General features: G+C 38.1%; 1 protein-coding gene across 3 annotated transcripts in view; it reads left to right on the top strand.

Moving 5' to 3' along the window:
* LOC136873783 (cyclin-dependent kinase 11B) overlaps positions 1 to 15,446 on the top strand; it is a 114,987-nt gene that overhangs the window by 66,375 nt on the left and 33,166 nt on the right. For all 3 annotated transcript variants that reach the window (XR_010860173.2, XM_067147003.2, XM_067147004.2), the window contains exon 3: positions 3,694 to 3,798. Coding sequence is in view for 2 of the 3 variants with exons in the window: in XM_067147003.2 (XP_067003104.2) it covers positions 3,694 to 3,798 (105 nt within the window). In the remaining variant the exon portion in view is untranslated. The remainder of the gene's footprint in view (positions 1 to 3,693; positions 3,799 to 15,446) is intronic.

Raw genomic sequence — 15,446 nt, 5'->3', positions numbered from 1 at the left:
ATTGAATGACATATTTAATTCTGAAAGAACATCCTCAGATTCTATCAAATCACTTTTAATCATGTGTATGTTCAATATTGTTTACCCAGCAAGAGGCTGCGCAATTTGAATCACATAGCAGTCATTGTCATTACCCATTAGCTTACGTTTGTTTTTCATCACTATCAGTTTATCCTGGAAATTTGGCCATCCCAGTCATTCCCAATAAATCTGGCTTGTTTGTACAATTTCCATTACTTTGAATATTTTGTTTACTTCTTGTTGTACCTTAATATTCATTGCTTTTCCAATGACTGCATATTTTATAACTGTATTATTTTTCTTCTTTCTTCCATTGCTGTAATTTCATTTATCTTTTTCTCCAGTAAATTTAATTTTTTATTTCATTTTCAATATTGCTTATTTTGTCATGCAGCTTATTTTTGTCATTGTACCATTGATCATTTTTCCTCTGTAATTCTGACCAAATTTCTTCTAGTTCTCTTTTTTGTTTCCTCTCTCATGTCATCATTTTGTTTTCTAATTTCTCTTACCTTTTTCAGTATTGTTGCTAGTGATTCTGTAGAATCTGGTCGCTGTTGGAGAGGGCTGCTGTATTTTTTGTATGTCTAGGCATGGTTGCTCAGACAGTAATCACTATTGTCTTTAGCTGCCATATATTTGACTATTTCTTCTTGAACTTCAACTTGAATTTTTACATGGCATTTATAGACTACAAGAAAGTGTTTAACTCTGTTTACTCAGTAATATATTGGGATTCATTGAAAGCTGTTGTCATACACCCAAAGTATGTAAAATTGATTACCAACATTTATACGAACTGCAGTATGAAAGTGAGAAAAGAAATTAGAAAGAAATCTTCAAAACAAAAAAGGGGGGTCCAACGAGAAGACCCTATTACCCCAAAACTTTCCACATGCACTCTAGAGATGATATTCAGGAAATAAAATTGGAGCAGGAAAGGATGGGGTTTCAATATTAATGGAAGAAAGTTGTCCAATCTGAGATTCGCAGATGATATTGTGTTATGTATTAAATCTGCAAGAGAACTTTAACAAATGATAGTTGAGTTGTCCGAAAGAAGTCCTCCTTTGGGTGGGGGGCTGTAGAATAACACACATGGTATCCCCTGCCTGTCATAAGGGGCAATTAAAAGGGGCCCCAGGGACTCTTAACTTTGGAGTGTAGGTTGGTGACCACAGGGCCCTTAGCTGAGTCCTGGTATTGCTTCTGCTTACTTCTGACAGGCTCCTCACTTTCATCTACCGACCTCCCTCGGTCAACTCTTGTTCTTTTCCAACCCTAACAGTGTTAGGTTCGCGAGGCCTGGGGAGTCTTTAATATTCACACCCTTCATAGCCCTTGTCTTCCTTTGGCCGATACCTTTGGATCCCTTCCATTTTTTTCACTCTGATTAGTGTTGTATAGAGGATGGTTGCCTAGTTGCATTTCCTCTTAAAACAATAATCACCACCACCACCACGACCACCTAGGGAGTCTTTCATTTTCACGCCCGTTGTAGCCCTTGTCTTTCTTTGGCCGATACCGTCATCTTTCGTAGTGTCAGATCCCTTCCATTTTTTCACTCTGATTAGTGCTATATAGAGGATGGTTTCCTAGTTGTACTTCCTCTTGAAACAATAATCACCACCACCACCACCACCACCACCACCACCACCACCACCACCACCACCATCTAAGGAGTCTTTCATTTTCATTTTCCATTGTTCTCTATGATTAGTCTTGTATAGAGCATGGTTGCCTAGTTGGGTTTCCTCTGTCCGGCTCCATGGCTAAATGGTTAGCGTGCTGGCCTTTGGTCACAGGGGTCCCAGGTTCGATTCCCGGCAGGGTCGGGAATTTTAGCCATCATCGGTTAATTTCGCTGGCACTGGGGCTGGGTGTATGTGTCGTCTTCATCGTCATTTCATCCTCATCACGACTCGCAGGTCGCCTACGGGTGTCAAATCAAAAGACCTGCACCTGGCGAGCCGAACATGTCCTCGGACACTCCCGGTACTAAAAGCCATATGCCATTTCATTTCATTTCATTTTGGGTTTCCTCTTAAAACAATAATCACCACCACCACCACCACCACTTCCTGAAAGAAATAAGGAAATTATTTTACACTTAAATCCTTCGAAGACCAGAGTTATGACCAACACCACTGAGTCACTTGTTGTTGTAGATGGCACTCCAATAGAATACTGTACTGCAGAGATATATTTATCTGGGCCAAACAGTTAGCCTGAAGGGAAAATTGGACAAGGAGCTTCAACGAAGAATACAGCTTGCTAAAATTCTGTGGGCTAAAATTAATTCATTCTGGACAAATAATTATATTAACATTGAGAGAAGATTTGAAATTTTGGAAAGATGTATCATTCCAGTTTTTCTATGTGGCAGCCAGACTTGGACTCTCACAAAGAGACAGATCAAGATGATACCAGAATGTCAGCAGAAAATGGAGAGAAGAATTTTGGGAATTTACCTCACTGACAAAGTGCGGAGTGAAGAACTACGAAGAAATGGTATGAAGGATGAATACATCGAGTTGAGATCTCTTAAATGGACTTGGGGTTGACACATGGCCAGGATGAATCAAGATAGGTGGGCTTACTCTGCAACAATATGGGATCCTAGGATAGGAACGAGAAACAGGATATCCACTACAAAGATGGTCTCAAGAATTCAGGGAAGTGGCTGGTGTTCAGTAATCAAGGACAGCAAGACACAAAGTGAAATGGAAAGAATCATTCTTAGTTTTAAAATAATTGGAATAGGGACGAGTGATAGTTTGGGAACATAAAGTAAGTAGTCAGAACTTTCTTTGGGTTGAGATTATTGGAATGAGGACAAAGGGTAATTATTGATTATTAATATGTGTCAATTGCATGGAACCTATCACAGTAGGAGAAACAAACTCACAGGTACTAGCTCACCCAGTGACTTCAGCTGAGCTATTCCTACCGGATGGTAGGAGGCTCTTGCGCTACAGGGATGTAATGCGCTTTGTAAATTGTAAACTGTAAATTGTACAGTCAGTAGGAAAAGGGTTAACACTAATCAAAAGAAAAAAAGGAAGAGGTCCGACACTGTGAAAGAGAAATTGACAGAAGAAAGGGAAGGGCCATGAAGGACTTGGAAGTGAAAGACTCCGTAGGCCTCTCAAAAGTCTCCAGGTCGTAAAAAGAAAACAAGTTGACCAAGGTAGAATACATCACCGTTCCTCTGTCAGACAGCTTGGATCATACTGAACTCTTATTCCTGAAGGTATGTTTATCTTACTTAAATGGCTTTGTCCATACCATATAAAATAGTGCTAAGTTAAAGCTAATATTATCACCTCGTTGATTGTCAGTGCATTTTACAACTTTCTTTGTTGATAGGCGACAGAGTAGAGATGTTGAAGAAAATGCATTTAATGTACCACACAAAAGTGAAAGTTCTGCTGCAGTAAGTCAGTTGGCTAGCTCTTTCTTTACACGTCATTCACTATTGTTAAAAAACATTTTGACAGTTGTTAAAAAGTTGTATAAATAAAATGGTGTGAATATTTCAAGTTGTTTATTATTTAATTACAGTCATTTAACGTAAATACCTGTAGGCTAGTTAGATTTTATTTTTATGCTTTCCCATGCATACATACAAATCTTATCCTTGACAGCATGTATCTATAATTATTTGTGCAGGTATCCGTGAGTGGGGATGAGGAAGATGAAGAGGAAGATGAGGCGGCTGAAGCTTCTTGGTGTAAGGAAAATGAAGGACATTGTTCTTCTTCCTCCTCTTTTTCCGTAAGTACCATTTTGAAATTCACTGTTCGCAAATTATTTAAACCTTTGCCCCTGGCAAGAGCATAGTGGCCTAATTTGCTTGCTTCAAGTCTGGGGTCTGTCACAGTGAGGGAAGGTACCCTTGTCAGGGCCATATTTTGATGTTCTGCTGTCTGAGGCAGTCATTATTTTGCCTGTCCCGTTTCTTACATGACTGATATCAAAGCAAACACTCATAAATACTGCTTTGGGAGGAAACATTGACTAGCAAAGAATTGCCTGTACTCTTCACTGTATCTGTATCTTTTGAATAAAAAATTTCATCACCTATGTCAGAAGCAGTGGACTTGTAAATACGGTTACCAGCTTTCTGGGCTGAACTTCTTAACTCTAATTTCTTAATAATAATAATATTAGTTTTGGAATTTGTTCAATTAATTCATTTTCCTAAGAAGTACTTCCTTTTGCTTTTTTTTGGACTGTATACTACTTAACTCTACAGGGACCTATTCTGCAACAGATACCATAACCAATCATTAAATCGCACGCCAGCTTATGATGATTCAACTAATACAATTATAAGACTGGTAATTGCACCTTTTAGCTACTTAAATCAGACAGGATGTTTGGAACAACAGCAAAAACAATATTGGTGCCATGCTGCGTTCACCAACAGAATATCAACAATTCACAAGTTGACTTGGCTGACATTAGTGACCGCATTTACAAAATTAAGTTAAATATTAAATCGGTAACAGTCAAAACCTTATAACTTAGTAGCAAAATAACGTGGAATAATAAAGTTCCGTAATATCCAGAGATAGGAAGTGATCATTTATAAAATTTAATTAAAATTTTAAATGTAGGCTATTTCTGATCTGACTTGCCTATATTTGAGAAGGGCATTTCATGGCAGTTTCTTGATAGGAATTATGTGACCAAAGAAATGGAAATAGTGATGTTGAATGTTTAAAGATATTTCCCTTTCTCAACAAAATTCACCAAGCGAGTCGGCTGTGTGTTTACGGGCACGCAGCTGTTAGCTTGGATTCAGGAGATAGTGGATTCAAACTCCACTGTCGGCATCCCTGAAGATGTTTTTCTGTGGTTTCCCATTTTCACACCAGGCAAATACTATGACTGTACCTTAATTAAGACCACAACAGCTTCCTTCCCATTCCTAGCCCTGTCCTATGTCCCATCTTCTCCATAAGACCTATCCGTTTCAGTGCGACGTAAAGCCAGTTACAAAACAATAAGTTAAATTGTGCAAGATCCACCTTTTCAATACAAGATATATTGTTGATTAAAATGACAACATCATTTATTAAATGGTACCGGTTTCAACATCCAAATAGGGTCATATACAAAGATACACATTAAAGTTAAAACACATAAAATTGACCCTCATAATTAAAATTATCTATAACAAGTTAAAATATAAACATATATATAACATGAAATTCTTGACTTTAAAAGTAAAGCCAGTTGTAAAAAGCAAAAATGAAATTCACGAATGTTTCGCAGGCCTTTCTGGCTGAACAGCTGCCCCCTAAATTCTGCTGCTCCAGGGCAACTGTCTCATCTTCCCATTGGTAAATACACGCCTTATCCTTACGGAAAGATTTCCCCACCAGCAGCTGCAAATTAAGTGGTTTAATAAATATTGTTGTAATATTTTTGATATATGTCATCTTCAATATGGATCAAAATGAGAATAGTCACTTGTAACTTGCAAATAGTGGACCGATCTGATTGAGTGTCTTTCTCAGGATTACTTGCTACTGACCTTTCCTTCCACCAGAAGCTTCTCCAGGGTGCCTGTTCTTCTGGAGACGCGTCCAAATAATTGGAAGTAAGCCTGGCTGATCTACTCGAGAAATCTAGTTCTTCCAGCAGGGGCGTGTTGGTTAGGTGTTCATTTGAAGAAATGCTGAGAATGCTTTGGAAAACTCACATCTCAGAGCTCTCTATTTTCCTCTTATCTGTTTGTTTATTCAGATTTCGGCTGAATAGGTAGCAGTGGGGAATATGAGGGAGTGAGCCAGCTGCAGTTTTTTGTGTTCTTTGTACCTGTCCGGTCCTTCCATATCCTACTGAGCTTTGTGGTGACTGCATTGGCCGTGGCCGCTCTTCTCTTGATTTTCTTGGAACATCCTCCTGTATTAGAAATCATGGAGCCCAAGTAGACAAATTTCTGAACGACCTCAAAACAGTTGTCTCCCTTACCCTGGATTGGTTGGCTTTCTGTCTGCTGACGTTGACAATCATCACCTTTGTTTTCCTTCTGTCGATTTCCAGGCAATATTGCCCATTAGTCAACATCATCTTCTGGATGAGAATCTGTGGTTGCTGTACGCTAACAACCAGGATCAGCATGTCGTTACCATACCTCAGTGGTCGATCTTACCCACCGATAAAAATACTTGCTTCCTGCTCCTCAAGAACATTTCTCAGTATGTGCTCAGTGAAGATATTGAAGAGGATGGGTGGGAGCATTGGCGGCTCCTGGCCATTCACATACTTGCAAGTGCACACCCGAATTGGTTAATATGCATGATATTTATTTTTAAAGTAAATAACATTTTCTTTTAAGTTTCTGATCATGTAAATTATGTTTTCAATTTTCGCGTGCTCTCCTCATCATTATTGCCACTTCTCACAAGCATGTTATTTCCTGGTAGAATGCCAGTATTGGGTTCATACAAGGGATTCTTTGAGTTAGTAAAACCAAATCTGCTCATGGGAAGCGGGGAGTAAGGCAGTCTCCTAAAGGGCATTTGGAGACATGACTGTTTGTGATAGGTGCTGTGAATGCGCTTTTGCAAGTTTCAGTGGGTGGTGTAGGAAACCACCTCACAGTCCAAAGAACTTTTACCACCACTAGTCAACTTCATGGTGCGGCACTTTCTGTCAGATGCAATTCTTGCACTTGCTAGACCAGGCCAGTTGAGTGAAAGGTGTTAGGGTGCGGATCCTTTGCCATCGCAGTACTTAACCACGTGCTCTTCTCCGTTGTTTCCGACAATAGATAAATTTTCCATCAAAGAGGACTGCAGGATGGGCATAATTCACCGCCATGTGGTCTAAACCGTTACAAAGATGGGGAGTGTCTACAGCAGATGGAAGAGTAAGTCTCCTATTCTCATTATGTGCGTATTTGTGTATGTGAAAGAGAGAACGTGAGAATGAAAGAGAGAAATGTTGTACACCCATGTGAATAGACCACAAGCCGCCACTGGGTGGAAGAATGCAGCCTTGTCTTGTACCATCTTCCACTCTATTTTGGTATAGAATATGCCTTTCATGTACTATGCCTCATGTAGAATTTCAAGCATCATATGGAGATGTAAAGTAAGGTAGGCTTGATAACTGTGCCACTATAAATTATATGTAAATGGTTAATATATGCTTAAAAAGGCAAAGGATGAAAATATTCCTTGAAATTAGTTTCAATAATTGGTAACATCTTAGTAACAACATTTTGTGTTGAAATCGATGCAGTGAAATGAGTATAGTTTGCTACTCCTTGGTTCTAGGATGTCATGATATAGTTACATTTGTGTTGTCAAACTCTTTTCATACTAGCTACCATTGGTCCACTATAACTATGTCACCACATCAGTTGAAAAGTTGAAAATTGTGCTAAATTTGCAGATTATTTAAATATCTGTGATCTAAATGGGCCAGAAAGCACCGTAAACATGTTCAAGAGGATAAAAAGAAATCTAAGGATTCAAGCAAGCCCAAGAAGTCTAAAACAGAACACAGTGGAAAGTACTAGCAGCGCAAGAAAGTGGAGGCATCCGCGTAGCATGTAAGGCTCAGCTCTTCTGTTGCTCCTGTGTTACATACTGTTATGTTCACAATTAAGTATTTATTTATTTTCCACCTAGTCGATACAATGATTGCTTAAGGCAATTTTTAATGGTCAAAAGTGGTACATGTTTCGTATATTATCAACATCTTCAGCCATATAACACTGTTTAGATGAAAAATATATAAAATTGACAAAGTAATGCTTTAGAGGAAGTGTCAATTTTATATATTTTTCATCTAAACAGTGTTATATGGCTGAAGATGTTGATAATATATGAAACATGTACCACTTTTGACCATTAAAAATTGCCTTAAGCAATCATTGTATCGACTAGGTGGAAAATAAATAAATACTTAATTGTGAATCTATTGAAGTGCGATACGGACCATGAAGCTGATTTTATGTAATACTGTTATGTTCTCGAGTGTCCATCAGCCCTGTCGTAGCCCCCGAGTGAGTCAGGCTGAGAAACTCTCATTGTATTATGCTTTCGTCTGGTCTTCCCATGGGCCTTCTGAAATGCGTAACAAGAATGATTGTTCTCTAGCCACATCCCAAATTCTAGGACTTTATCACAAATATAAAAAGGGAGCTAGCTGCGAACAGTGGAGTTGGACAACAGAAGTTCTAGCTGTCGTCGAAGTTGCTGTGGGAGTGTTGTTGTTGTTGTTGTCTTTGTCATCATATTATGAAGCTGGACAATAGTAGGTTTTAGAGTGAGTGAGAAATAGTAGTGCTCATTGTGGTTATCGACGCTGAATGTATTGGAGGAGTATGATGGAAAGTAGTGTTAAGGCAGGTCTTTCCCACTGAGGTGTCACCAGCACCCAGGCCAGTTCCAACAGCAGCACTGGTGCCGAGCTATAACACCAGGAGGTGGGAGAGGGTGGGAAATGGCAGAGGAAGCACCACAGGTTGTCAGGTCAGCGCGCACCTTACATAAATAATTATTAATGACAATTTTGTGAACACACAAACATGCCATTTATTCTCTACATATCTTTTGTTTGCCTTCATTTAAGTCGATCCTTCACGTTGATTTTTTCCTCCAAGTTGCCGACAGTGGGGTGCGAACCCACTATCTCCCGAATACTGGATACTGGCCGCACTTAGACATTGTTTTGCCACAACTTATTTACCAGTATTTGGTACAATCGATTTGACAGTAGAAATATTAAGTATGGCCTCTAAGGTAGCACCAGACAGAGAAATCCTTGTTTTACTTTTATTTAAAATTATAATTTGAAACATCTGTTTGCATGCATAAATTGTACAGGACATTGACGCAAAAATTTTAGGCAAGGTCATGAAGTTTGCAAAATTCCTGTGGATGAACACCTTTGTAAAATGAAATGAAATTACCACTGCAGTGGTAGTACCTGTCGTTTAGGAATGTGTTGCACTGTAGTTTTATCAGCTTTGTTTGGAAATATTATGGGGATTTTTCAGGACACGCTGAAAATAGCATCAAGTATTTAAAGTTAAGGTGCCATATCGTTAGTTAATTTCTTTGAAACGAGCATAGAATTCATTGTAAATATTGTGTAACAATGTCTGGTACTCTCCAATATTTTTATTATAAGTAGACAAATTTAATTATTTTAATGAAATTATTGTCAGAATTTCCAGCTTTAAGCTAATTTTTTAATAACAAACTCTGCATTTTGAAAGCCTTATTTCTATAATACATTGTGCTAATAAATTTGTTTCTCCCTTGCAGCAAAGTATTAGTTACTTTACTGTCTCTGATGCACACATGCAGTTACACGGTTGTTACATGGGAAAGGAGTGGATCTGTGTCACTGAGTGTAGCGTTAGTGCACCCCAGCGCCAAGTGCTCAAGTAGGAAATGCCTGTGTTAGGGTGTGGTCACTGTTGTTTAACGGTGCTGTGTTGCCGGGTAAAATGTACTGAATAGTTCAATGTGTGGAGAGGCACGTCAAAAGATTGTGTGAGCGACAGACTTCTCTAGAGTCACGCCAAGGAACAGTCATAATTTGTTATTGTTACTAAGAGATTGTGTGTTCGAACTTGTCCGCATGCAGCTATTGGGTGAAATGACTGGTGCCTAAGAAGAGCTGTCATTACGGAAGGAGTGCCCATTCAAGGTAAAGACTTCCCAGCTGGAGACTTGCTGTGAGGAAAACTAAATACATTTATAACTAGCCCCTAATTAACAAACTGTTGTCATCCATTCTCAAGTATAATTTTGTGTGTGTGTGTACTAATTGGGTCATTCTACATTAAATAAAATCGATAAAACAGATAGTGTTCTACTTGTAGCAGAAACAGACTGTGTTTTATTTGTAATAATATACAGTAATTCCATCATCCATTTCTATCAGAAAATATATTCTAGGCCATAAACTATAGGTCAGCAATGAGAGAGTCCCGCTCCTTGAGCTAACGCGTTGAGCCAAGAGCAGCTGTCTTCTAAGTTCGTTCTATAAAGATTAGATGATGATATGCAGAGTCAAGGTGTAAGTACAGCCACAGCAATGTACCTGACGGAGTTTACTATGTTTACACAACACAGTTGTACAGTCCGTTTGTCATTCATTGCTTATGCTGAATTCCTTAATAAGCTGTTATACTGTCCTACAGTGTTTCTATGAGTACAGGTTGAAATTAAAGGAGTATTTCGTTATCACATGTCTAGATAATTTTTGTTTTATTTTTTGTTTTCTATGCATAACCTAATGAAATCAAGATACTTAAACGTATTTACCTAACACATGGCATTTGTATACAAAATAACTTACTTTTTTCCCTCACTGTAATCTAATGCACTGAATAGAACGAGACGTAGGCACAATAAAGCTGTTAAGAGTTAAACTGTTTAGATACATGCCTCTTCACTATGTTTGTTTTTAAGAAGGAAGCCATACTTTCCAGTTTTGACTTAGTTAAATGTAACATAAAATCTTTCCAGTCTGTCAAACACAAATAGTGTTTGGTGACAAGGGACTCAGCATCGGCAGTCTAAATAAGTACAAAAGCTTTTTCATTATATTAATACCTGTAAATTTATTATTTGTCAATACTGGTTCATATTGTCACTAAACTCTCTATCATTGACAAGTTTATGGAATGTAAATAATACTGTACATATATATGCATGTTTTAAGTGATTTGATAGATCTGAAGATGTTCTTGTTGAATGAAACATATCATTGTTTGTATGATAGTGTGTATATTTTACAGGTATGTTTATAGGTTATAATTTATATTGAAATTGTTGTGTGTTTGACAGACTGGTAAGTTTTTATGTTACCTTCACTATTTGTAACAAAGAACCGTGCAAGCAGCTGCTACGCTGTATCTTCCGTCAGAGCGCATACTCTGCTCCTTTACCCACTTGAGCTAGAGAGCTGCTCATCGAGCTGATGCCCACCTTTGCTATAAACCTTGTGGCCGCTCGTCCGACATAGGCCGTCCTTTTTTTTTTCCTGCAAAAGTGTTTGTGTACTGTCTTATATGGTTATGAATAAACCAGTCTGTTTTATCGATTTCATTTAATGCAGGATGACCTAATTAGTGTACACATATATGTAGTACACACATATACTGTATATTCTGAAAATGTATAGCAACAATTCCCTAATTAGTGGCTATTTACAAAAGTCTCTTGACCTCATAGCAGGTCGCCCTTTCTGATAGAACGATCCCTTCTGTAATCTTGAATGACAACTCACCTTTCCTTTTACTGTGCATGCTCAGTCACTCCACTCAGCATCTTCACTCACACAGGTTCGAACACACAGTCTGTTAGCAATCACGATGTATGACGACTATTCCTTGGCTCGACTCCAGAGAAGTTCGTCACTCACACAATCGCTTCACGTAGCCATTCCATGCAGTAAACTACTTAGCAAGACAGTAACGCAGAGCACCACTAAACAACAGCAACCATACTTTTTCATTCAAACCAAGCAGTCAGTATATCTCTTCATCTGTTTTACGAGGGATAGTGGCCTGCTTTTTTCATATTCAAAAGTGAAGGTTCTATTTATTTTTTCTATTTTATTGTAAACTACGTTTTTGTTTTAGGCCTATTGACTATGTTTATCTAACTTTGTGTATTTTTAATGTTCTTTTTTAACTTTTACATTGAATGAAATATATGTTTTCACTTCAAGGGTGCCTTATTCAATTTTACTGCATTTTAATCTATTTTTAAACAATTTTATAGGAAAGTAAGGCAATGTGAGTTAGATGAACTTCTTTTCTTCTTCTACCGCTTTTCCCACACCTTGTGGGGTCTTGGGTGCAAACTGCGTTGCAGTTGTAGATTTGGTCCTGTTGTACGGCTGAAATGCCCTTCCTGACGCCAACCCTATGTGGAGGGATGTAATCACTATTGCGTTTTTCTGTGGTGCTTGCTAGTATGATGCTTTGTCTGAATATAAAGAGGATAGTGTTGGGATAAATACAAACATTCTATCCCAAGTTAGAAAAATTAATCACATCTGATCAAAATCTCCAGCACGGCCAAAAATCGAAGGCAGGGGGCCTCAGAACCAAAGGCCTCAACGCTACCATTCTTCCAGGGAGTTGGATGCAAATTAGATCCACTGACCATTTTAAATTCATGATCATTTTCTTCATCATCATTTCTTAAATTTAAATACTGATAGTATTGAATAGGTGGAAATTTTTTAGCTTTTGTTTTATATTTTTTCTTAAATCCTACTCGGTTGGTAATTTTTAGTTATTATTTCATTTCGTCATCTCATACAATTAGGGCCCAATAACCTAGATAGGCTATTAGGCCCCTTTAAACAACAAGCATTATCATCATCTCCATCGTACTTCTCCAATAGACTCAGCAACAGCAACTATGACGAGCCCTACTAATATTAACTTGCTACAACAACAGCAACAGCAACAGCAGCAGCAGCAGCAGCAACAACAACAACAACAACAACAACATTGAAACACTGACACTGAATGACACAAACACTCCGAAGACAGCAAGCACTGCTGTTGTCAACTCCATTCCTGTTCTCGGCTATCCTCCTTTTTGTAACGCTGGTGATAGAGTACTAGAATCTTTGGGGCTCTGCTGGAGAAGGAATATTCTCATTTCCCATTCCAGAAGGTCAACGGGGAAACCAGACGAAAACAATACAAGGAGAGGCTGGCCATGCCCACAAACTGGCTTGTAAATCCTGGCCTATCTCGCTCATCTCTTCCAGGGAATACCGAAGGGGGCTATGACAGGGCATACAGTCGCTTGAGCACATAACAATATTTTTAAGGTTAAGACGTGTTTGCACTTATTTCAAACTGAAAACAAATACTTGATAACATAATTGCTGAACAAGTAAACTTTGTATTTATCTTGTATTAACCTTGGAGAGGCAGCACTTAGTTCATTGATGCAAACCTCTATGATTTAATCCGCTTGAATGACACTGTAATTCGTTTTATACATCTTTATGTTTAAGACCATTGTGTTAATCAGAGGCCATGCAGAAAACAAAATTGTACAAGCTTATTAACACATATACATTTGACAGTACAAGATACAATCAAATCTTTAATGCATTCTACTGTGTACCTCTCTAATGATATACAAAAGATCATAAAACGAATTAATAGATATTATTTTAAAAATTAAAGGTTTAATGTTTTGTTTGGATTGAAGTACATCTATTTCTATCTTTTTTTATTTTTTTTATTTTACTGTACTCGCACTATAATCAAACGAAAGTGTACCATGTGGCGTGCTTCTGGGATGCAATGGTGGTGATGATTTCACTGACATCGATTGATTTAGTCTTTTTACATTCGATGCTAAGGAGGCTCAGTTTGTGAGGTAGATAATTCCTTATAAGTCCTAGTTTCAAAAACGATCATTCAGCAGAAGAAAGATAATGGAAAGAGTTAGAAAAGTGTGAACCCCATTCATAAGTCTAATTCTCTTCCATCTATAATTTTCTACTACTAATAGCCTAATAGCTTTTTTCAGCTAAAAGGGGAGTCAAGGTGATTTCCTTTCTTCAAAGTGTTCTGTGAGAGAGCATGCTGCTTGTGTTAACAAGAGATGGCTTTGCTAGATGTAACATAATCTTCTTTTTCTTCTCCTTCAGCACATGTCCTGACAGGGTCCACTGTATGGATTTGCTGTCTCCATTTAGTTCAGTCTTGGGTCATGTCTGGTTGGAGATTTACTGCCTTCAGGTGGGTGTGATCTGGATTGGCCCATCACTGTTTTGGTCGTCCCTTGGGCCTCTTTCTAGCGACTTTCAGTGTATATGCTGACTTAGACAATGTATTGTCCTCAGCATGAACACATGCACAAACGATCATAGACGCTTTCCTGCATTTTATTCTGGATCGTTGCAACACCAAAACGTTTCCTAATAACAGCGTTTGAAATGAGATCCAGTCTAGTGATGCCAGATGTCCACATAAGCATCTTTGTGTCCAAGACATGTAGTCAGCATTCTTCCTCCTTTATAGGTGGCCAAACACTTGGTGTTCTTGAAAAAACCCTGGCTATAAAATTTGTGCTCTATTACCCAGGTTTTGACAGAGGAAGATTTTACAATATTTAATACTGAAGAGGAGCTAACAAGGGTGGTTGTTTTTGTTGTTATTATTATTATTATTATTTTTTGCTATTTGTTTCATGTCGCACCGACACAGCTAGGTCTTTGGCGACAATGGGATAGGAAAGGCCTAGGAAGTGGAAGGAAGCGGCCGTGGCCTTAATTAAGGTACAGCCCCGGCATTTGCCTGGTGTGAAAATGGGAAACCCCAGAAAACCATCTTCAGGGCTGCCGACAGTGGGGCTCGAACCCACTACCTCCCGATTACTGGATTCTGCACTCAGTTGTTGTTGTTGTTGTTGTTGTTGTTATTATTATTATTATTATTATTATTATTATTATTATTATTACGGGCCTCCGTGGCTCAGACGGCAGCGCGTCGGCCTCTTACCGCTGGATACCATGGTTCAAATCCTGGTCACTCCACGTGAGATTTGTGCTGGACAAAGCGGAGGCAGGACAGGTTTTTCTCCGGGTACTCCGGTTTTCCCTGTCATCTTTCATTCCAGCAACACTCTCCATTCTCATTTCATAGCATCTATCAGTCGTTACTAAAATCACTTTAGAAGTGGCGAATCCATCGTACTAATAGCCTATATATGATGCATTCATTTCATTCCTGACCCGGTCAATGACTGGAAAACAGGTTGTAGGTTTTCATTTTTCATTATTATTATTATTATTATTATTATTATTATTATTCAGAATATTTTATACAACTTTTATAATGTAAGAGTTTTTCTATGCAACTAATATTAATGCAGAAATTTGACATTTCCAGGTTTTTGTTCCCTTAATATTGCTAGGCCAGTGTACACTAATCAAATAATACTGTGTATAGTCTAGTGCACTATCTGGATATATCTGTACTTTCAACCAAGTTTCAATAAATTTTGTCAGGCTGTTTTCCCTTTTATATTCCTAATTTGCGATAAAAACAAAGTATGAGCCAACGTTTTGAAGTGTCCAGAAGAATTTGTAATTTTATTAGTGTATATGATACTCGACTATTAAACGTGAGTGTATTTCTTCATTCCTATACCTAACATTTACACTAACATCCCATCCTGAGAGACGTATCCATGAGCTTGCGGTCATCTTTTTTATACAGCCCATCCGATTTAAAACTGCCAACAAACTATGGTACATTTGAAGTTAAGATTTGGTTTTCACTATCACATTGTAAGCTACTTGAAATAAACATTCAGCTTACATGGTTGTTTTGAGTATATGTAGGGTGTATCTGAAATACTTCTAACAACTATTAGGACGGTCATCTTTGAAGGAATAGA

Source organism: Anabrus simplex, chromosome 5 (assembly GCF_040414725.1).
Source record: "Anabrus simplex isolate iqAnaSimp1 chromosome 5, ASM4041472v1, whole genome shotgun sequence".
Lineage (NCBI taxonomy): Eukaryota > Metazoa > Arthropoda > Insecta > Orthoptera > Tettigoniidae > Anabrus > Anabrus simplex.
This window is presented reverse-complemented; position numbering and strand designations above follow the sequence as displayed.